The 17,024-nt window shown below is 40.0% G+C and overlaps 1 protein-coding gene across 4 annotated transcripts in view; it reads left to right on the top strand.

Annotated features, from left to right (window-relative positions):
• Nucleotides 1-15,822, top strand: part of LOC100813099 (protein FAM91A1) — a 36,412-nt gene extending 20,590 nt beyond the window's left edge. For 2 of the 4 annotated variants that reach the window (XR_420435.4, XR_420437.4), the window contains 3 exons: nucleotides 11,829-13,437; nucleotides 15,017-15,379; nucleotides 15,653-15,822. Coding sequence is in view for 1 of the 4 variants with exons in the window: in XM_003556887.5 (XP_003556935.1) it covers nucleotides 11,829-13,437; nucleotides 15,017-15,263 (1,856 nt within the window). In the remaining 3 variants the exon portion in view is untranslated. Of the gene's footprint in view, nucleotides 1-11,828; nucleotides 13,438-15,016; nucleotides 15,545-15,652 lie in introns of those variants that run through there. The other 2 variants (XR_420436.4, XM_003556887.5) reach the window with 2 other exon arrangements.
• The last annotated feature ends 1,202 nt before the right edge of the window (nucleotides 15,823-17,024 follow it).

Genomic DNA, 17,024 nt, shown 5'->3' with positions numbered 1-17,024 from the left:
AGACAACATACCTATTGAAGTGTGGAAAACTCTTGGAGATAGAGGTCTTGAGTGGCTCACCAAACTCTTTAATGAAATTATGAGGTCAAAACGCATGCCGGAGGAATGGAGAAGCACGTTAGTGCCAATCTATAAGAACAAGGGGGATATACAAAATTGTGCAAATTATAGGGGAATCAAGCTCATGAGTCATACCATGAAATTATGGGAAAGAGTGATCGAACGGAGATTAAGAAAGGAGACTCAAGTTACTGAGAATCAATTTGGTTTCATGCCGGGAAGGTCGACCATGGAAGCGATTTATTTATTACGGCGGGTGATGGAGCAATATCGCATGGACCAACAAGACTTGCACTTGATTTTTATTGATTTGGAGAAAGCGTATGATAGCGTGCCTAGAGAGATTTTGTGGAAAGCTCTAGAGAAGAAAGGGGTTAGGGTTGCATATATTCGAGCTATCCAAGATATGTATGATAGGGTATCGACTAGTGTTAGGACACAGGGTGGAGAGTCAGACGATTTTCCCATCACAATTGGTTTGCATCAAGGGTCAACCCTTAGCTCCTACCTTTTTACCTTAATTCTGGATGTCCTCACGGAACAAATCCAAGAGATAGCGCCGAGATGCATGCTTTTTGCAGATGACATAGTCCTCCTTGGAGAGTCGAGGGAGGAGTTGAATGAGAGGTTGGAAACTTGGAGACGAGCTCTAGAAACACATGGCTTTCGCCTAAGCAGAAGCAAATCGGAGTATATGGAATGTAAGTTCAACAAAAGAAGGAGGGTTTCTAACTCAGAGGTGAAAATAGGAGACCATATTATTCCTCAAGTCACACGGTTTAAATATCTTGGGTCTGTAATACAGGATGATGGAGAAATTGAAGGGGATGTGAATCATCGCATTCAAGCAGGATGGATGAAATGGAGAAAAGCATCGGGGGTGTTATGTGATGCAAAGGTACCGATCAAGCTAAAGGGAAAGTTTTATCGGACTGCGGTAAGACCGGCGATTTTGTACGGAACAAAATGTTGGGCGGTCAAGAGCCAACATGAGAATAAAGTAGGTGTAGCGGAGATGAGGATGTTGCGGTGGATGTGTGGTAAGACTCGACAGGATAAAATTAGAAACGAAGCTATTAGAGAGAGGGTTGGAGTAGCGCCTATTGTAGAGAAGATGGTGGAAAATAGACTTAGGTGGTTTGGGCATGTAGAGAGAAGACCGGTAGACTCTGTAGTGAGGAGAGTAGACCAGATGGAGAGAAGGCAAACAATTCGAGGCAGAGGAAGACCCAAAAAGACTATAAGAGAGGTTATCAAAAAGGATCTCGAACTTAATGATTTGGATAGAAGTATGGTACTTGATAGAACATTATGGCGGAAGTTGATCCATGTAGCCGACCCCACCTAGTGGGATAAGGCGTTGTTGTTGTTGTTGTATTCATCAATTGATTTACTTTCAAGTGAAACCGTGCGCATCACAATTCACAGTTGTCAAGCACGAGATTTTGTATGGAGGCTAAAATACTCATGAATCTTTTCCCAAACCTGATAAGAATGATTCGAGCCAAGGACGCTTAGCAAAACTGATTTCGAGAGAGTGGATTGGAGCCAACCAAGAAGCATTTGGTCCTGAACTTCCCAAGCTTCCTACTTAGGATTCACACGATCAACAATGTGATCATCTTCCATGTGATAGCAAGGCGGAACAACGGGATTGACAACGAAACGCTATAGTGTATACAATTTGATAACCGGTTCTACATGTTGTCACCAGTGGAGATAGCTCGAATCGTCGAGCTTCTCGGTGATGGAGTTTGGAAAGGATTGAGAGACGAAATTCAAAGGAGCGAAAGCTATGGATGAATGGATCTGGAACTTGTGAAGGCACAATAACTACAAAAGGTTGGCTCTAGATACCATCTTTGACAAAGTGAGAGAGAGTAAGAGAGAAAATTTAGAGAGAACTGATATTATTTAATTTGAACAAATTAGTTACAAAAAAAAGTATATATAGACCTTCAAACCTTTGAACTAACAATAACAGAAAAGTAACCGCCTAACACCAGTGAGGTGCTGTTAGCAAAAGCTAACAGCCCTTACAAGCATATTACCAGCTGTCTAACACTAGAGAGGTGTTGTTAGCAAAAGCTAACAACCCTTACATACATACTACAAAACTGTTTTCACAGTTATGCAAAAACATACTCTAGTACTCTCTCACCGCTTCCATTGAACAACTGAACCCCACCTCCTTCTATGCAACTCAAACCTGCAAAAGATCACACTTGATGCATGTGAAATTATAGAACTACCCCCAATACAAAAACTAGTCTAGGTGCTCTAAAATACAAGACCTGAAAAATCCTACATTACTAAGATACCCTCCCTACACTATAGAGTCCTAAATATAAGGCCCAAAAATAATGAAACCCTAATCTAATATGTACAAAGATGAGTTCATACTTAGCTCATGAGTCCAATATCTATGCTAAGGCTCATGAGAATCCTAGGGCCTTCTGCATTTTTGGCTCAATCTTCTTAGAGTCTTCTATCCAATGTCCTTGGGGGTATAATTGCATCACCTGTCCTCTTCTAATGTTTTTCTGTAGTCCCGCCAAGAAATATCCCATCACTTGATCCTTCGGTATAGATGATGAGCCACCTAGAGTTCAAATTCACTTACATAATACTGTGTCGCGACCATTTTCCTCGAATCTTTGCAGCAACGCTGTACAAAAATCCATCCAAGAAGGATTCTTGAATTTCTTGCGCCAAAATTGGAAGTAGTGCACTGCATTCCCTTCCATGTTGATGAAAGCCAACTGGAGCTTCTCTAAAGGTTTGACTTGCTTCACTTTGAAGAACTTTTCCGCCCTCGCTATCTAGCTCAATGGTTCGATCCCCTCGAAAGTGGGTAATTCCACCTTTTTCATCCAAGCATGAGGCAGCGTGCCTTCCTCCTCGTCAGTACCATAACTTTTAGTTTCTGCATCCTCGAAGACATGATTCTTGTTGACTGAGTGGTTATCTCCATCCTCGGAGACATGATTCTTGAACTGGTGATGATGCTGGTTCAGGGTCTTTGTCATTCTTTGTAGGAGTGGAATCCTGCAACAAGGGAAAACAGGACAACTCAGGAATCTCAACTTCTAGATCTCCCTGAAGCGAAGGACTAGTGAAGAAAGACTCTGTTTCATGAAAAGTGACATCCTTGGAAACAATGACACGACGATTTTGAGAGTGATAACATTCAAACCCCTTTTTGTTTGAGGCATAACCTATGAAGACACATTTGATAGCCCGAGGATCTAACTTTTTCCAATGGGGACCATGAACATGAACAAAGACATAACATCCAAAGACACGATTCTAAAGACTGGTCATAAGGGGAACAGACAGATAAAATGTGATCATGAGTTGAGTAGGACTAACACCATTTAAAACACAAAAGGGTAACCTATTTATTAAGTAGCGGTTAGAGCAACTTCCCCCTAGTAAGACTTAGGAACAGACATTTGGAAGAGTAAAGCTCTAACAACCTCAAGGAGATGTTGATTTTTCCTTTCTGCAACCCCATTTTGTTGAGGGGTATCCACACAATTTAACTCATGAACAACACCGTTATCTTTGAGAAAATTGGAAAGGTTTTGATTCACATACTCTCTCCCATTATCAGAACGCAATTTTTTAATTGGGCTCCCAAATTGTGTTTGAATTATACGGTAAAAATTTACAAACAATTGGAAAACTTCAGATTTGTCTTTCATGAGAAATATCCAGGTAACCCGAGTGCAGTCATCAATAAAAAAAACAAACCACTTTGCACCAAAAGTATTACTGATAGGTGCAGGTCCCCACACATCCGAATGAGCAAGATCAAAAGGTTTAGAACTTTTATTAGTACTTGGAAGAAAAGTTGTTCGATAGTGTTTAGCAAACTCACAAACATCACAATGAAAAGAATGGACTGACATTTTTGTAATCAAAAAAGGAAATAAAGAATTAAGGACACTAAACGGAGGATGACCTAGACGCCTATGATGAAGCCATATTTGGGAGAATGACCAAGGTTATGAACTTGTCTGATTATTGGAAGTGAGAGCATTTTATTTGATGCACTCTGTATTGTCCTCATGTTGCAAGTAGTATAACCCACCCTGTTTTTTAGCAATTTCAATCGTCCTCCTCGTGGCAAGATCCTGGAAAACGCAATGAAAGTTGAAAAATGTCACAACACAGTTTAAGTCCTGGGTGATTTTATGAATAGACAAGAGGTTATTAGATAGTTTGAGAACATGGAGCACATTGTTCAAATGAAGGGAAGATTGAAGTTGAATGTTACCACAATCAGTAATGGGGGTATGAGAACCATTAGCGACAGTGATGTGTTGGTTACCAGTTAAAAAGGTGTAGGATGAAAAATAAGAAGAGTGAGGTGTCATATCAGTAGCACTAGAGCCTATAATGCAAATATTTTCAGTACCATAAGCATTAAAGGATAGGAAGCTAGAACTCTTACCAGTCATGGTTAGGGAACAAGAACTAGATGTCTTACTAAGAGAATTCACAAGGGCCCGTAGACGTTCCAATTTGCTTTTGGCTGTCCATTTGGTCTGTAGCAAGTGAATCTTCGTCCCACAAAAGGCACATCCTCAACCTCTAAATCTACAATCCATACATTAAATTCCTTCATAATACCCTCATCTTGCATCCTTTGACAAGTGCCTATTCTTTCTAAGGGTCTTCTAATACAATTGAAATCTCCTATTATGCACCATAAGCCCCCCATGTTTGCATGCCTTATCTGTCTGATCTTTTTCCACAAATTTCTTTTCAAAACTACATCACATGGCGAGTATATATTCACCATCACGATTTTGCCACCATCCGCTTTCCATATCCCTTCTAGGTAAATGAAACCATCGCCAATCAACATGTTTTTTAGTCTGAATGTCTCCTCATTCCATATACATAGTAATCCTCTAGCACTATTACATACTGGTTGTACCTCCCATCCAGCCTCAGGATCCTCCCATAAAGCTTGGCATACCTTATTGTCTATCACTTCCCTCTTAGTCTCTTTTTTTTTTTTTTTGATCAACAAAAATATTAATATATTGATAGAAGTACCAGATGTACTAAGTACAAAAAATTAGGTCCATACTCATGGTTCCAAAATAAAACTAAAGTAGTTTGAAAATGAACCATAGTATGGCTACATAATAAGGTATCTAAATATCTGCTACAACTCCTACTCAGAGCTACTGAAAGCTAATACAAAAATCCCTCTTTGATGTGACTTGACCATTGGTTAAAGTGAAGTTTGAAATCTTTGTCCAAATTGGTGACCCATGTCCAAGCTAAAAATACTGCATCGTCGAAGAGCTTGCTACCACTAAAAGATTCATTGGAGAAGATAATTCTGTTCCGCATCTTCCATATAGACCAAACAACAGCCGTCCACCAACTTTGCCACCTCTTGCTTCTTATACCTTCCACTTGCACAAAAGAATGCTGAAGAAAATGCTGTACAGGATTGGAAGGAAACACACTACTGATATTCATCCAGGATATAGTCTCCCACCAAATAGGCCGAATCTTTGTGCAGTGGAAAAATAAGTGGGAAACCTCCTCATCCATACCTCCACAGAAAGGGCATGATGCATCCATGATCTGCACTTGCCTTCTTTGCAAATTAGTTTTTGTTGGCAGTCTGTCTTGAAATAATCTCCACGCGAATATAGCTATTTTACTGGGAATCTTCAATTTCCATAATTCCACAAAGACTTCCTCCTTACTTGCAGCTGGTCCCCCTTCCCTTAACATCTGATATGCAGAATGAGTAGAATAGATACCTGATGGGTGTCCAATCCATTCCCAACCATCTTCACCTTGATGCTGGATGATCTTTCCTTCTACCTCTCCAAGGAAGTTGACAGCCAACTCTATTTCACTGTCAAACAGATTTCTCCTCCAAGTAAAATGCCACTCCCACCCATGATCTTTGTGTTCTCCCATCTGTCTAATAGTGTGATGTTGCTGCAATGAAATAAGGTAAAGCCTAGGATACTTTTCTGCTAGTGATATATCTTGGCTTATCCATCTATCCTCCCAAAAATTGATTCTATGACCAGCACCAACCTTCCATCTAAATCCTTCTTGTATTCTCCTTCCTTGGTATGGTTGACAAACGACCCTTTTTAAGTCCCTCCACCATAACGACTGGCTGGCTGCCCTATCCCTTTCCTCCAAACCCCTCCACCCTCCATATTTAGACTCCACTACTTTAATCCAAAGTTCCTGTTGATGGTTTAAGAGATGCCACTTCCATTTGCCTAACTAGGCAATATTAAAAGCGTTGACATCCTTGATACCAAGCCCTCCTCTTTCTTTTGGTAAGCAAACTTTCTCCCAGCTTATCCAAGCAATCTTATTTTGATCATGCCCACCTCCCCAAAGGAATCTACGCTGGATCTTTACTAATTTGGCAGCCACTGATTGAGGTACCCTGAAAAAAGAAAAGAGATAGATAGTAATGGATGTTAGTACGGATTGAATCAGTGTCACTCTCCCCCCAAATGAGATATACCTTTGTTTCCATTTTGAGAGTTTTCTCTCGCATTTGTGAATAATAGAATCCCACATCCTACCCCGCCTCGGATTGGCCCCGATGGGAATACCCAGATAAACAAAAGGAAAAGCCATCAAGCTACAATTCAAATAATTGGCCGCAAGTTGCTTCCATTGATCTGTTACTCTGAAAGCACCAAAGGAGCTCTTAGCAAAATTGATCTTCAATCCTGATACCAACTCAAAAGACCTTAGCATAACATTTATTGCTTCAACATTCTCCATACATGCTTCTCCGAAAAAAATGGTGTCATCCGCATACTGCAAGATGCTGATAGGCACATTGTTAGCACCAACCAGATAGCCTTTGTACAGGTTTTCCTCCAAAGCCCTCCTCATTAGCCCATTCAATCCTTCTGCGACAATATTAAAAAGAAAGGGTGCTAATGGATCCCCTTGCTGTAGACCCCTTTGAGGTAAGAATTCTGAAGTCGGACTTCCATTCACCAAAATAGAAATAGAGGCGGATTTCACACATCCTTCAATCCACTTGACCCATTGTGGACTAAAACCTGTTCTCTTCAACATATAGAACAAAAAGCTCCTAGATACCGAATCATATGCCTTTTCATAATCCACTTTGAAAACAAGGCAGGATCTATTGCTTCTCTTGGCTTCATCAATTACCTAGTTTGCTATGATTACACTATGAAGAAGCTGTCTCCCTTCAATGAAGGCAGATTGGGACTCATTGATGATAGAAGACATCACCTTCTTCAATCTCTTAGCCAACAATTTAGCTACTATCTTATACATGCACCCAATAAGAGATATGTATGGGTCTGTAATCGTTTAAAATTTGGGGATCAAGCACCTTTGGGATTAACGCTAAGAAAGATGCGTTACAACCCCTTGGGAACACTCCATTTGCATGAAACTCATCCAAAAAGCGAAGCACATCAGGTTTAAGCAGCTCCCAGAATTGCTTTATAAATTTGAAATTGAAGCCATCCGGCCCTGGGCTTCTTTGACTCCCACAGTCCCAAATAGCTTCCCTAATTTCCTCCTCCTGAAAAGGGGCCACCAGTATATTGTTTTGATGCTGACTGATGGTTTGAAAAGAGATGCCATCCAATGTAGGTCTACTGAATACCGGTTCTTGAAATCTTTGTGAGAAAAAATTCCTGACTTCCTCCTTCACCTTCTGTGGCTCATCAATCCATGCCCCATCAATTCTGACCCCTTTAATATAATTATTTCTGCGGTGAGCATTCATCAAGAGGTGAAAGTAACGTGAATTACAATCACCCTCCTTGATCCATCTAGTCCTTGCTTTCTGCCTCAACAACGATTCATGAGCATTTGCTGTTGCCCATAGAGCTTCCTGTAAATGCTTTCTCTTGATATCTTCTTGGGAAGATAGCTGCCTCTGCATTGAATTTTCCTCCAGCTTATTTAATTCAGACTCAATCATTTTGATCTTTTTGAACGTGTCACCATACTCTTCCTTGTTCCAAATCTGCACCCTCTGTTTTAATCTCTTAAATTTTTCCTTGAGCACGAAACCTCCCCAGCCTGGTTGCAAATGAGAGTTCCAGCACTGCTGAACAATTTTCTTAAAGGAGTTATCCGAGAGCCAACAATCCAGGACCCTAAATGGCTGAGGGCCCCAATCAACAGCCTTTGATCGAAGAAGAAGTGGGCAATGATCTGAAAAGTTCCTAGCAAGTGTAATTTGGACACTTGCAGGCCATCTATGCAGCCACTCCGGGGAAACCAAGCACCTATCCAGCCTACTCCTAGACGCACCATTTGGTCTGATCCAGGTAAACTTCCTGCCCAGCCAAGGAACCTCGAGCATCTCCATTTCATGTATCCACTCATTGAATTCGTTGATGCTGTTGTCTATGAGTGTCCTTTGGCTGCTACCAAATCTTTCTTCAGGGTCCCTAATTGAGTTAAAGTCACCCAATATACACCAGAACACCCCTGCTGCTGCTTCTTTTAGATGTTTTACTGCCTCCCATAACGATCTCTTACCATGAATGTCACATGGTGAGTAAATCGTAATTATGTTGATCTGTTGAGCTTCTCTAACCAATTCCCCTTCCAAAAAAATAAAACCATTACCTATAACTTTCCTCTGAAGTCTAAATGAGTTTTCACACCACATGCACAAAATACTCCCTGCTGTATTAGTAGCAGGCTGCATCTCCCATGACACCTCTGCATCCCCCCAAATCGCCTGACACATAGCTTTGTCTATGAATTCTTTCTTCGTTTCTTGAAGACAGATCATATCTGGTCCCTCCAATTTTCTTAATCTTCTTATTGCTGCCCACTTTATGCCCCTCCCCAAACCCCTTACATTATATGAGAGAATATTCATTAAAACCTTGTGCTGACATCCCTCTTAGTCTCTTGTAGACATAACATATCTATTCTTTCTTTTTTGACTAGTTATCTGATGGAGGCCCACTTTAACCCCCTCCCTAGCCCCTTATATTGTATGTTATAATCTTCATTAATCCTCTGCACTATTTCCCTTCCTCTGCCCCTCTCCCTTATCCCTTTCTTCCATGCTCATCATTTTGCATACCATTATGTCCTCCTGATTACAGCATTTGACTCCCAAATATTTTGCCATATCCCAATTACTTGCAGCTTCTTTTACCAACTCACATTTTGTAGGGCTCCTAGCTGACTTTAAAATAGCTGTTTTGTAATCATCATCGTGCCTTTCCTCCCAGCTTATAATTTCTTTCAGTCCGCTACCCCTTAGCAATTTTGGGGATGTCTCGTGGTTAGTTTTGCTGGAAGTGAGCTCCTTTCCTAAGCTGCTATTTTGTTGCTGTTGCTGATCATTTTGGGGCCCAATTATTTCTTTGGGTCCATTTGTCTCTTTGGGTCCAGCTTCCTTTTTGCACCACCTGTTCTGCTGCTGTTGCTGATTATTTTGAGGCCCAATTATTGTTTTGGGTCCATTTGTCTCTTTGGGTCCAACTTCCTTTTTGCATCACCTATTTCTAGAGTATACCTTCCACTTAGGGTCAGGCCCATTTATGTTACAGCCCACCATTTGATATCTGTCCCTTTCTTTCCTCATTTTTTTGTTTGTGGGCCCTGTAGTAGACAGAGCTTCTTTTCTGTCCTCTGAACCAGCACGTGCCTGTTCCCCCTTTAATTCAAAATTCTGGGTTAGTTGTGGGCCCCTTTCTTCTCTATTTTTTCCTTTGTTACCTCTGTTTCTGTTCTTCTCTTCAACAACCACAGTACCATTCACCATTCCTGCGTCAACCTCTGCTGCCCCTACCTCCTGACATCTATCATCTTTTCCATATCTGTCCTTATCACCAAGCTGGCTTGCCAGAGTGGGTGTGTCGTCCGCCAGCATCACATAGAGACTCAACCCCATGGCTGGTACTGTTGTCGCTAGGCCTAATGTTGATTGGTCTACTTGGCAGAGGGTCCTGACTAATATCCAGGGGTCTTTGTTTAATACATTGACCATCGGACAATAGATTCTCCCCTTAGCTTCTGTGCTGGTAACTCTCTGATGCTCCCACGTCCATGGCTGCTGCCAAAGACTCACCAACATACGTTTTGTATTCCGACATCAGGCTCTGCCCCGTGTCACTCTCGTCTGACGATATTTCCTTTGAGGATCCTGTGAAGTTGTCCCCATTGCATTTACATTTACAGGGGCTGTAGCATGTCTCCTCCACGATATTAATGATGTATTAGACCTCGTTAATGGACGCCAGCACCTTGGGGTTAATTGTGGGGTGCCATGATGTCTTAATGAGCACTCTTGCCTTATCTAGGCGTTAGAGGTCTACAGCGTCGTCATCAATCTTGACCACTTCACCCACCACCCCCGCAATCTTTTTGATATTTTCCATGTTCCATGCGTGTAACGGGACTCCCCAGCATAGGACCCAAACCAACCTGAAACCAGACTTCATGGTTGGGCTCCATTTCTCCAATGTATGAAACATGGACAAACCACTTTCGTCTTCTTCCCTGCACAAATCTTCTGCTCTGGTATCACTAAGGCCCATGAGTAGTACCATATCACCACCAAGGTACTTAGGCCTAACGTCCTCACCTCTGTCCCACATCAGTTCTTCCTCTAATCTATCGACCGCCGTCAGGTTTCATAACCTGCCAACCCATGCGTCACTGAACCATGTCCTCTGTTTGATGGGTATCATTAGCTGTATTGACGAGTGGGATGGTTGCATCATCGCCTGTTTATGTGTCGGGATCGATCTCTTTGTTGTCATCTTGCTGCCTGTCGCAACCGCTTCTGCGTACGAAACGGTTAATGTATTTCGTTGAGGATATTGATTCCAAGCTCCTCTATTCCACATTGTTTGTGTTGTTTTCATCCTGCCTATGTTCTCGTCTCGCTTTGCTAGCTTATCCCTTTGATGTCCCTTGTTGTATTGATCAGTGATGTTGGTTTTCCTTGTCAGCTTTCGTTCCCTTCCATGTTGCTCTAACTGCCTCTCAAGTTTTCGAACATCTTCAACCCCTTTGAATGGCACGAAACCGTATCTCCTCCCACTTCCGTTTCTATTTTTTGCGATGAATATCTCCCTGACGTCGCCCCATTTTTTAAATTCGAACCATAAATCCTTTTCCCCCATATCTTCTGGAAATCACGTGAAGTAGAAGGAAGACACATCTAATGTGTCCCTCCAGTTTTTCTGCCTCCCCTCACCTGGTCGTGCCACCACTATCGCCACATCGCGTCGATCGTACCCTTTCTCAACATAGCTGAGACATGGTCGCTCTCTTACCCACTCGCTGTTTTGCTCCTTCAGCCTCTCTCTCTCTCTCTCTCTCTCTCTCTCTAGACTCTCTAGACATATCGCTAAATTTAACACCTCAAGTATGCATGCTTGATATGCATATAACTAACTCAAGGAGCTCCCAATTAAGGAAAGAAATACAATGGAACAAAATCTGTACAAATCAAAATACAATGGAACAAAATCTGTACAAATAAAAAAAATCAAATCTGTACTAATTAAAAAATGAAATCTGTGCTAATTATGGAATGTATCACAACACTAAGATTACTGATTAGTGATTAATAAATCTGTGTTTTAGTTCTATTTCAAAGTTGTAAAATTTTCTTTTTGGTCTATCTATTGTGAGCATGTTTGTCTTCTATCTTCTGTGTCTGAGAATTTATTCGTATGTCTATGTCTATAGTCTAACCAAAATCATTCTTCCTGCGGAACTGTCAGGCCTGAAATCTCATGCTGTTACACTCTATGAAGCGGGTAAATTGGGTCATGCCAGTATTGCTGATCTTTGCAAGGATCTTAGCACTCTGGAAGGTGCCAAATTTGAGGGAGAACTGCAGGAATTTGCAAATCATGCATTTAGCTTGCGTTGTGTATTAGAATGTCTACAATCAGGTGGAGTTGCTTCTGATGCAAAAGTGGGTGAAGATAAGATGAATTTGGTTACTGTAAGCAATGATGAGCCTAGTTCTCCAATATCTGAAATCTCTCTGACTGACAAATCAGGAGAATCTGGTATTACAGAAGCTGGGATGAATAATTATGATATATTAAGTTCAGATTTAGAGAAGTTAGTAGAGGCTCTTGCTTCCACTGAAGCTGCTCCTAGTAATATGGTTGGTGGAACCTGTTCTATTCCTTTTGAAGGTGATGGTAGTCATGTACAGGAAGCCAATGAAGATGGAAATCTCCAGAATAATGACAAACTTATGGTAGAAGAGTCAGATGTTGGAACTGAAATGTTAAAAAGAAAAAAGAAATATCGTGTAGACATTCTCCGCTGTGAAAGCTTGGCTTCTCTTGCACCGGCAACCCTTGATCGATTGTTTGTTCGTGATTATGATGTAGTTGTGTCCATAGTGCCTCTTCCTTTTTCATCAGTTCTTCCTGGATCCACAGGTCTGGTTCATTTTGGTCCCCCCTCGTATTCTTTTATGACTCCTTGGATGAAATTGGTATTGTATTCAACTGTAGCTAGTGGGCCTCTATCAGTTGTTCTGATGAAAGGACAGTGTCTGCGCTTCCTTCCTGCTCCATTGGCTGGTTGTGAGAAAGCTCTAATATGGTCTTGGGATGGTTCCACAGTAGGAGGGTTGGGAGGGAAGCATGAAGGAAATTTAGTAAAGGGAAGTATACTCCTACATTGTTTAAATTCACTTCTTAAACATTCAGCTGTGCTGGTGCAGCCTCTAAGTAGGTTTGACCTTGATGAATCTAGTAAGGTGATTACAGTGGATATCCCTTTGCCCTTAAAGAATTCTGATGGATCAATTATCTCTGTTGGAAAAGAGTTAGGATTATGTGAAGGGGAAAGTTCAAAACTGAAGTCTCTCCTGACTAATTTGGCAAACAAGATGGAACTGTGGACAGTTGGGTATATTCGCCTACTGAAATTATATAATGTACGAGAATCAAACCAGTTCTCACCTGAAGAGAAGTATGAATGGGTTCCGTTGAGTATTGAATTTGGGATGCCACTATTCAGTCCAAAGGTGTGTAATAATATATGTCAAAGGGTTGTTTCTTCTGAGTTACTTCAATCTGACTCATTTGAAGAACACCGTCATGCAATGCAAAACTTAAGGAAAAACTTGTGTGACATTTGTGCTGAGTACCAAGCAACAGGTCCTGCTGCAAAGGTTCTTTACCAGAAGGAGAAAGCTAAGGAATCCTCACGACAACTTATGAATTATGCTAGTGGAAGGTGGAATCCGCTCATGGACCCTTCTTCTCCAATTTCAGGGGCCTCAAGTGAACATCAAAGGTTAAAACTGGCAAATCGACAACGCTGCCGAACTGAAGTTTTAAGCTTTGATGGCAGCATTCTTAGGTTTGTTAACTTCTAAATATTTAATTCTTGAAGATTACTGAATTTTCTTATCAGATTAATGAATGGATTCTTCTAGCATTTTTAGACAAACATAAAATCAGTTACTTTGTCATAAATAATCACCTAGCTTCTTCTGTAATCTAATCCATTGATTGTAAACATTTTTTGTGATACATTCTAAATTAAGAGTACAAAATTTACAACTGTGGTGGTGGCGCAATGAAGGTGAATAGAATATCATCAATAGTTAGATGTTTTTTTGTAGCATATCATACGTGGTGACGGTACGGGGGCTGCCTGCCTAGATACAGTTTAATCCCCTAATCATATTGTTCTTGTAATTCTTAAGATGGTGTTAGAGCATTTTTCAACCCATCTCTCCCATCAAAATCCTAAATCTGCTGTCCCACTGCTCAATGACAAATCCTTCATCATTGCTTGTCAATGCTAGTGAGAGTCTGCCTTTATATGACCCTTTCTGATGGGTTTTCACTGTAAATAAACTTTCCAGCAACAGCAAATTTCAATCTGGTCTGGTAACCCCTGGATCAGAATTGCCTTCTCTTGACACCAAACTCAGTTTTGCTGCTGTCCTCTCCATGTCCTACTGCTTTTTGGTACTTATCTTGGCTATTTCAAATTGCTGGTCCCATGATTTTTGTGTATATTGTGCACATATCATCGTGTGCACAGTTTAATATTCCATGTGTTTCTCTCATTTTTGTTAATTTTTCTTTGACTCAGCATAATTTGAGATGTTTCCAGTGTCCTGGGTTTCTGAGGCTGTTCCCGCATATTCTGCTGCCTAAAATCTCAGCAATATCGGCATTTATAACTGTTCCGGGGTAAATATTCATTTCACTTATAAAGCAATGTCGACTTGGGTTTCTGAGGCTGTTCCCGCATATTCTGCTGCCTAAAATCTTAGCAATATCGGCATTTATAACTGTTCCGGGGTAAATATTCATTTCACTTATAAAGCAATGTCAACTTGGGGGCAACTATTCCGGGATAAATATTGACTTATCGCCTCCTAAGGGTCACCCTAAGTCGGAAATCTGAATAAGAACCGACTTAAGGCGTGTTACCCATAAGACGACAGAGCCGAAATCACCACTGAACCTAAGAGAGTAAGGATCCAAATACAAACTAGTAGTCTGACACGTGGCAAAGGAGGACCTTGCTAATCACTCTATAAATACACAATTTGTAACCGAATACAACTAACACACCCATTTCATACTGAATCATAGAGATACTCTTTCTCAAACTCTCTCGATCTCCTTACTCTTTTGAATCTCATTCTCTGTACCCTGTGTGACCCACACCATAACAATAACCGTGCAGTGGTTTTATGTTATTGGTATCCATTGGTTGTTTCCTTGTTCTTTTTTTTCTTTTTATTATGTGTGTGAATATGGTTGGAGTAGTTTAAAATTAAAATGGGGATATTTTATACAAACTCAAGTCATTAATAAACCTGGTATAATTCCTTCCATCTGTTCATTATAGCTCATAATTTTGGTTTCGTAATCATTCAAATTCTCAGAAACTATATACTTTTGGATGGTGCATGCAGATCTTATGCTTTAACTCCTGTTTATGAAGCTGCTACAAGGCCCATTGAAGAAGCTACTCAAGCCAACACAATAAAAGCTGAAACAGATGAGTGTGATAGTAAAGAAGTAATCCTTCCTGGAGTAAATCTTATTTTTGACGGTTCTGAGTTGCATCCGTTTGATATAGGTGCCTGCCTCCAGGCACGTCAACCTATTTCTTTAATAGCAGAGGCAACAGCTGGCTCAGCATCTTTAGCAACCAAATAGTTCTGCAGTTAACATAGGTTACACCACTTCGAAGTGCATGAATGGTAATGCTACTGTTTGGTTTGTTACCATCTTCGAAATTCTTCGTTGCCCTTATAGTTGGGCTCTGATTGAAGGTAAGTTTCACATTTTCCCTGTTGTAACACTGTTTTAGTTGTTAAAAACTACCAACCTTGTCGAAGTGCCACCAGCAACCTCTTAAGTCTTTGAAACAAAAATGTATAATATGATTCCCTAACAGATTTCCAGAACTTGCAAATAAAATTTCTGTTTCCAAGGAATTCCTTTCTAATTGCTCTGCATTTTCTACAATTTAATCCTAATCATTTAATTTTTTGTGTCAATTTCATGCTTTTAAATTAGATTGTATGATCTTTTAATAAATGCAGGCTGCATTTGTTTTGGGTTTTGCTAGATCAAGAAATTCACGTCAGTTAGAGGCAAGAACTGAAGAACTGTGTAACCGTTGTTAATCAAGTTCATAGATGTACAACAATATTATTTTTACATGCTTGCAGCAAACGGACATTGAGCCACCGTAATTCATATTGGAGAAAAATATGGCCTACGAAACATCATTATTGCGTTCCGTTTTTAAAAATGTGAATTCAGGAAAAATATCGAGCCTGATTAATCTTTTTGCGACACGTCCGTTGCAGATAAGAACTATTGCTTGTCCTGACCGAGAACGTCAAGATCATTCAAAGATTAAAATTAGAACGGCCAGCCAAGTGTTAGATATTCTTTTATTTTCCAAGACCTTTTAGCAACCCAAATTGATTCTTCTAAGAGATACATTGAATATCAAGTTGGTCATTTTACAAATTCAGAAATGAGGCTAGTTCAATGTTTATAGATTCTGATTTCTTTCGAGACTACCTAAATTAGACTGATACTAGAATGTTTTGTAGAGCGTACTCATAAAATTCACTAATTAGAATGAGAATACCTACAAAAGAAAGAGCCAATACAACGCATGGTCATCCAAAACATAAAAATGCAAATAGAATGTGTTGCGTGAAATAATTAGCCAACATGATCCCAAAATCGATCAATTGATTTGGTAGTTGGTGCCGAGGAGAATTTGCTTTTCAAGAGATGGGTTTCTAAGTTACTAAAATAAACACTGGCAGGTTAAAAAATGAAGAAATTGAGATTTGCAAAAAAAAAAAAAGAGTAAAGAGTAAAGACAAAGCTATAAAAGTGGTATAGATAAATTACAAGATGAATTACCAAGGTGTCTAATTCAATTGGTTAAGCAAGGTGTATGATTGTTGTAAATCTTTAAGGTGTATGATTGTTGTAAATCTTTTGGTCCTGTGTTCAATTCCTACGGATAAAAAAAAATTTGTTGTAAAAAAAATAAATTGTAAGATAACATGAGTTTGAATTGGATTGATTGTGTTGTTCAAAATTAAGTCCAAGGACTATTCGACTAAAAACTAGATATTCTACTCGGTAACTGACGGTTGGAACTTCATGAAATTGACTTTACATTGATTCAATTTATTCTAGTGAGTTCAACTAATTGTTGCATACTAATCCTCTAGTAACTGCTCATAATTGCTTCACTTGAAATCAAAGTATGTTCTTCATCTTTTGAAATACATTAGATTTGTGTTATGAATTTTAAACAAGTGGTAGACGATTCCTATTTTTAAAGAGCACACCTTTTAATTACTTTTAATTGTTGTTTCTAATATTTAAATTAAAAAAAAAAGCTTCTGGAATCATGCACAACCACCTTATCGTCATTGAATC

The sequence above is a fragment of the Glycine max genome, chromosome 20, assembly GCF_000004515.6.
Source record: "Glycine max cultivar Williams 82 chromosome 20, Glycine_max_v4.0, whole genome shotgun sequence".
NCBI classification, from domain to species: domain Eukaryota; kingdom Viridiplantae; phylum Streptophyta; class Magnoliopsida; order Fabales; family Fabaceae; genus Glycine; species Glycine max.
This window is presented reverse-complemented; position numbering and strand designations above follow the sequence as displayed.